Raw genomic sequence first — 7196 nt, 5'->3', positions numbered from 1 at the left:
AAAATCACACTGCAATCGGATGTAAATTGGGTGCTAGTTGTGAAAATCGGATTGTACTCGGATGACACTCGTGGGACTCTCGGCAGGGAGACTGGGACCGATTTTCCATTTTCCGTTTAGTGTGACGCCTTATTCTCCTGCTCGCTCAGAACTAATAGGGGCTCTTTAAGAAGATATGCAAAATTTGCAGAAGTATTCCCATTCTGTAGAACTCCACCCCTGCACATAAAGCCGAGCACAGCAGAGAGCGCAGAGCAGAAGTAGAGTAGGAGCTGCACTCGAGTCTACTGCAAGCGCGAATGGACGGAGACGGCAAGAAAATGTATCAGCCGACTGCAAATGTGGTGACCATGCAGCCCGGGCCAGTGTCGTACCAGACCCCACAGAAGGATTATCTGGTGTGGTCCATCATCAACCTGATCTGTTGCTGCCTGCCCCTAGGACTGGCCGCCATCATCTTCTCCATCAAGGTAACTCCGAAAGATCCCGACATTAGAAGATTATTACTGATGATGATGATGATGATGATTATTACTATTTTTATTATTACATCACTTTTTTATATATTTTCCTGCAGTTTGTATTTACTTTTCCTTTCCTCTTTTCCTTGTGCTGTTCTTCCTTTGCATTTCCCTTTGTTGTTTGCTTTTATTTATTATGTTGCTTTTCCATTTCCTCTATTGTCGCTTGTTCCATGACATTTCTCATGTGTCCATCTCCACTGTCCATGATGTTTCCTCTTCTGGCCAGGTTTGTGGCTCTGATGGTTGATGCTGGGGCAGGTGACAGAACTTGTAGTGGTGGGAGGCGGTGGTCTCTGCTGTGAGATTGCAGGGGGAAGCCTGATAATGGCCATCAAATCTGTGCAGGAGAGGCGGTCCCGGGTTGCAGCCCACCATGTTTTCATGTGTTTTCTGCCAGCAGCTCTGTTTCTACTCCCCCTCCTACATCATGACCCCACCCCAGTCCTCACAGATCAACACTGTGGGCTACAGGTTCTCTGTTTCATCTCCTGTGCCATTCTCAGATACTGACTTCCCAACCAAAACTTATTTATCTCCTGAAACACTCTGTGCTGCTGTGACAGCCTGCTTTTGCAAAAAAGTAAATCTCAGGTTACTCTGACAAGATCAGCTCGCTCCTCTCCTGACATCCTCTGTGCTGCTGTGGACCCTGCTCCTTCCCCATGATCAGCCCTCTCCTGACATCCTCTGTGCTGCTGTGGACCCTGCTCCTTCCCCATGATCAGCCCTCTCCTGACATCCTCTGTGCTGCTGTGGACCCTGCTCCTTCCCCATGATCAGCCCTCTCCTGACATCCTCTGTGCTGCTGTGGACTCTGCTCCTTCCATAAGACCAGTGCTCTCCTGACATCCTCTGTGCTGCTGTGGACACTGCTCCTTCCCCATGATCAGCCCTCTCCTGACATCCTCTGTGCTGCTGTGGACCCTGCTCCTTCCCCATGATCAGCCCTCTCCTGACATCCTCTGTGCTGCTGTAGACCCTGCTCCTTCCCCATGATCAGCCCCCTCCTGACATCCTCTGTGCTGCTGTGGACCATGCTCCATCCCCATGATCAGTCCTCTCCTGACATCCTCTGTGCTGCTGTGGACCCTGCTCCTTCCCCATGATCAGCCCCCTCCTGACATCCTCTGTGCTGCTGTGGACCCTGCTCCTTCCCCATGATCAGCCCTCTACTGACATCCTCTGTGCTGCTGTGAACCCTGCTCCTTCCCCATGATCAGCCCTCTCCTGACATCCTCTGTGCTGCTGTGGACCCTGCTCCTTCCCCATGATCAACCCTCTCCTGACATCCTCTGTGCTGCTGTGGACCCTGCTCCTTCCCCATGATCAGCCCTCTCCTGACATCCTCTGTGCTGCTGTGGACCCTGCTCCTTCCCCATGATCAACCCTCTCCTGACATCCTCTGTGCTGCTGTGGACCCTGCTCCTTCCCCATGATCAGCCCTCTCCTGACATCCTCTGTGCTGCTGTGGACCCTGCTCCTTCCCCATGATCAGCCCTCTCCTGACATCATCTGTGCTGCTGTGAACCCTGCTCCTTCCCCATGATCAGCCCTCTCCTGACATCCTCTGTGCTGCTGTGGACCCTGCTCCTTCCCCATGATCAGCCCTCTCCTGACATCCTCTGTGCTGCTGTGGACCCTGCTCCTTCTCCATGATCAGCCATCTCCTGACATCCTCTGTGCTGCTGTGGACCCTGCTCCTTCCCCATGATCAGCCCTCTCCTGACATCCTCTGTGCTGCTGTGGACCCTGCTCCTTCCCCATGATCAACCCTCTCCTGACATCCTCTGTGCTGCTGTGGATCCTGCTCCTTCCCCATGATCAGCGCTCTCCTGACATCCTCTGTGCTGCTGTGGACGCTGCTCCTTCCCAATGATCAGCCCTCTCCTGACATCCTCTGTGCTGCTGTGGACCCTGCTCCTTCCCCATGATCAGCCCTCTCCTGACATCCTCTGTGCTGCTGTGGACCATGCTCCTTCCCCATGATCAGTCCTCTCCTGACATCCTCTGTGCTGCTGTGGACCCTGCTCCTTCCCCATGATCAGTCCTCTCCTGACATCCTCTGTGCTGCTGTGGACGCTGCTCCTTCCCAATGATCAGCCCTCTCCTGACATCCTCTGTGCTGCTGTGGAACCTGCTCCTTCCCCATGATCAGCCCTCTCCTGACATCCTCTGTGCTGCTGTGGACCATGCTCCTTCCCCATGATCAGCCCTCTCCTGACATCCTCTGTGCTGCTGTGGATCCTGCTCCTTCCCCATGATCAGCGCTCTCCTGACATCCTCTGTGCTGTTGTGGACCCTGCTCCTTCTCCATGATCAGCCCTCTCCTGACATCCTCTGTGCTGCTGTGGATCCTGCTCCTTCCCCATGATCAGCCCTCTCCTGACATCTTCTGTGCTGCTGTGGACCCTGCTCCTTCCCCATGATCAGCCCTCTCCTGACATCCTCTGTGCTGCTGTGGACCCTGCTCCTTCCCCATGATCAGCCCTCTCCTGACATCCTCTGTGCTGCTGTGGACCCTGCTCCTTCCCCATGATCAGCCCTCTCCTGACATCCTCTGTGCTGCTGTGGACCCTGCTCCTTCCCCATGATCAGCCCTCTCCTGACATCCTCTGTGCTGCTGTGGACCATTCTCCTTCCCCATGATCAGCCCTCTCCTGACATCCTCTGTGCTGCTGTGGACCCTACTCCTTCCCCATGATTAGCCCTCTCCTGACATCCTCTGTGCTGCTGTGGACCCTGCTCCTTCCCCATGATCAGTCCTCTCCTGACATCCTCTGTGCTGCTGTGGACCATGCTCCTTCCCCATGATCAGCCCTCTCCTGACATCCTCTGTGCTGCTGTGGACCCTGCTCCTTCCCCATGGTTAGCCATCTCCTGACATCCTCTGTGCTGCTGTGGACCCTGCTCCTTCCCCATGACCAGCCCTCTCCTGACATCCTTTGTGCTGCTGTGGACCCTGCTCCTTCCCCATGATCAGCCCTCTCCTGACATCCTCTGTGCTGCTGTGGATTCTGCTCCTTCCCCATGATCAGCCCTCTCCTGACATCCTCTGTGCTGCTGTGGACCCCGCTCCTTCCCCATGATCAGCCCTCTCCTGACATCCTCTGTGCTGCTGTGGACCCTGCACCTTCCCAATGATCAGCTCTCTCCTGACATCCTCTGTGCTGCTGTGGACCCTGCTCCTTCCCCATGATCAGTCCTCTCCTGACATCCTTTGTGCTGCTGTGGACCCTGCTCCTTCCCCATGATCAGCCCTCTCCTGACATCCTCTGTGCTGCTGTGGATCCTGCTCCTTCCCCATGATCAGCCCTCTCCTGACATCCTCTGTGCTGCTGTGGACCCCGCTCCTTCCCCATGATCAGCCCTCTCCTGACATCCTCTGTGCTGCTGTGGACCCTGCACCTTCCCAATGATCAGCTCTCTCCTGACATCCTCTGTGCTGCTGTGGACCCTGCTCCTTCCCCATGATCAGTCCTCTCCTGACATCCTTTGTGCTGCTGTGGACCCTGCTCCTTCCCCATGATCAGCCCTCTCCTGACATCCTCTGTGCTGCTGTGGATTCTGCTCCTTCCCCATGATCAGCCCTCTCCTGACATCCTCTGTGCTGCTGTGGATCCTGCTCCTTCCCCATGATCAGCCCTCTCCTGACATCCTCTGTGCTGCTGTGGACCCCGCTCCTTCCCCATGATCAGCCCTCTCCTGACATCCTCTGTGCTGCTGTGGACCCTGCTCCTTCCCCATGATCAGCCCTCTCCTGACATCCTCTGTGCTGCTGTGGACCCTGCTCCTTCTCCATGATCAGCCATCTCCTGACATCCTCTGTGCTGCTGTGGACCCTGCTCCTTCCCCATGATCAGCCCTCTCCTGACATCCTCTGTGCTGCTGTGGACCCTGCTCCTTCCCCATGATCAACCCTCTCCTGACATCCTCTGTGCTGCTGTGGATCCTGCTCCTTCCCCATGATCAGCGCTCTCCTGACATCCTCTGTGCTGCTGTGGACGCTGCTCCTTCCCAATGATCAGCCCTCTCCTGACATCCTCTGTGCTGCTGTGGACCCTGCTCCTTCCCCATGATCAGCCCTCTCCTGACATCCTCTGTGCTGCTGTGGACCCTGCTCCTTCCCCATGATCAGTCCTCTCCTGACATCCTCTGTGCTGCTGTGGACCATTCTCCTTCCCCATGATCAGCCCTCTCCTGACATCCTCTGTGCTGCTGTGGACCCTGCTCCTTCCCCATGATTAGCCCTCTCCTGACATCCTCTGTGCTGCTGTGGACCCTGCTCCTTCCCCATGATCAGCCCTCTCCTGACATCCTCTGTGCTGCTGTGGATCCTGCTCCTTCCCCATGATCAGCCCTCTCCTGACATCCTCTGTGCTGCTGTGGACCCCGCTCCTTCCCCATGATCAGCCCTCTCCTGACATCCTCTGTGCTGCTGTGGACCCTGCACCTTCCCAATGATCAGCTCTCTCCTGACATCCTCTGTGCTGCTGTGGACCCTGCTCCTTCCCCATGATCAGTCCTCTCCTGACATCCTTTGTGCTGCTGTGGACCCTGCTCCTTCCCCATGATCAGCCCTCTCCTGACATCCTCTGTGCTGCTGTGGATTCTGCTCCTTCCCCATGATCAGCCCTCTCCTGACATCCTCTGTGCTGCTGTGGATCCTGCTCCTTCCCCATGATCAGCCCTCTCCTGACATCCTCTGTGCTGCTGTGGACCCCGCTCCTTCCCCATGATCAGCCCTCTCCTGACATCCTTTGTGCTGCTGTGGACCCTGCTCCTTCCCCATGATCAGCCCTCTCCTGACATCCTCTGTGCTGCTGTGGATCCTGCTCCTTCCCCATGATCAGCCCTCTCCTGACATCCTCTGTGCTGCTGTGGATCCTGCTCCTTCCCCATGATCAGCCCTCTACTGACATCCTCTGTGCTGCTGTGGACCATGCTCCTTCCCCATGATCAGTCCTCTCCTGACATCCTCTGTGCTGCTGTGGACCATGCTCCTTCCCCATGATCAGTCCTCTCCTGACATCCTCTGTGCTGCTGTGGACCATGCTCCTTCCCCATGATCAGCCCTCTCCTGACATCCTCTGTGCTGCTGTGGATCCTGCTCCTTCCCCATGATCAGCGCTCTCCTGACATCCTCTGTGCTGCTGTGGATCCTGCTCCTTCCCCATGATCAGTCCTCTCCTGACATCCTCTGTGCTGCTGTGGACCATGCTCCTTCCCCATGATCAGCCCTCTCCTGACATCCTCTGTGCTGCTGTGGACCCTGCTCCTTCCCCATGATCAGCCCTCTCCTGACATCCTCTGTGCTGCTGTGGACCCTGCTCCTTCCCCATGATCAGCCCTCTTCTGACATCTTCTGTGCTGCTGTGGATCCTGCTCCTTCCCCATGATCAGCCCTCTCCTGACATCCTCTGTGCTGCTGTGGACCCTGCACCTTCCCCATGATCAGCCCTCTCCTGACATCCTCTGTGCTGCTGTGGACCCTGGTCCTTCCATAAGATCAGCCCTCTCCTGACATCCTCTGTGCTGTTGTGGATCCTGCTCCTTCCATAAGATCAGCCCTCTCCTGACATCCTCTGTGCTGCTGTGGATCCTGCTCCTTCCCCATGATCAGCCCTCTCCTGACATCCTCTGTGCTGCTGACACATCTGACACTTTTTGGGGGGCACATTTTGGGGCCACATTTCCTCGCACCCCCTCCAGGACGAGTGTTGCACAATACAGACATTCCACGGGTTTCTGCCAACAGAACATCGCACGAAATATTGGCGTCCCGGACCCGGGAGTATAAAGCTGCGGATTGTGGATCGCACATGTGGAGACGGTCACAATCTGTGCAGACAAAAGCCGCATTGTGCCGCCTGGCAGGGAGAGAAGGGCGCCGTCCCCTGGCAGCCATCACTGTGTGAGCCCCTTGTGTGCAGACCTGCGTCATTAGTGGGATACTTAAAGGGACAGTGACCCCATAGACACAAGTCACAGATAAGGAAATTGCATGAAAGACAACTCCCCATATTGTCTGCCACTAATGAGCCTCTTCTCTCCCTCTGCAGACCCGCGATGCCACGCACCAGAATAACTCTCTCCTGGCTGCCAAGCATTCCCACACCGCCTATGCCCTGAACGTGGCCGCCACCGTCATCGGCGTCATCTTGACAATCGTCTTCTTGGTCATTTATTTCCTCGTACTTTTCCATTACAAGGACCATCTGGTCCCCCCCAACTAACAAAAAGCAACAGGCACCTTCAGTATTGGCACCAGAGTAACCCCCCCGATAAGACAAAAATGGAAATAAAACCTTGTAATGAGCTTCGTGTGGTGTCATGTGTCATCCGGAGGTAAATTACTATGAGTCCAGCTGGGCTGGGCTGCTGCAGAGATAACCATATGAGTCAAGCAGGGCTGCAGAGATAACATTACTATGAGTCCAGCTGGGCTGCAGAGATAATATTACTATGAGCCCAGCTGGGCTGCTGGGATAACATTACTATGGCTCCAGCTGGGCTGCAGGGATAACATTGCTATGAGTCCAGCGGAGCTGCAGGGATAACATTATTATGAGTCCAGCTGGGCTACTGCAGGGATAACATTACTATGAGTCCAGCTGGGCTGCAGGGATAACATTACTATGAGTCCAGCTGAGCTGCAGGGATAACATTGCTATG

The 7196-nt window shown here is 55.5% G+C and overlaps 1 protein-coding gene across 1 annotated transcript; it reads left to right on the top strand.

Annotated features, from left to right (window-relative positions):
* The first annotated feature begins 236 nt into the window (after positions 1-236).
* On the top strand, positions 237-6839 carry LOC143768755 (dispanin subfamily A member 2b-like). Its single transcript, XM_077257405.1, has 2 exons — positions 237-470; positions 6584-6839. The coding sequence occupies exons 1-2, from the start codon at positions 300-302 to the stop codon at positions 6755-6757; spliced, it is 345 nt and encodes a 114-aa protein (XP_077113520.1). The 5' UTR covers positions 237-299; the 3' UTR covers positions 6758-6839.
* The last annotated feature ends 357 nt before the right edge of the window (positions 6840-7196 follow it).

The sequence above is a fragment of the Ranitomeya variabilis genome, chromosome 4 (assembly GCF_051348905.1).
Source record: "Ranitomeya variabilis isolate aRanVar5 chromosome 4, aRanVar5.hap1, whole genome shotgun sequence".
Taxonomy (NCBI): Eukaryota; Metazoa; Chordata; class Amphibia; order Anura; family Dendrobatidae; genus Ranitomeya; species Ranitomeya variabilis.
This window is presented reverse-complemented; position numbering and strand designations above follow the sequence as displayed.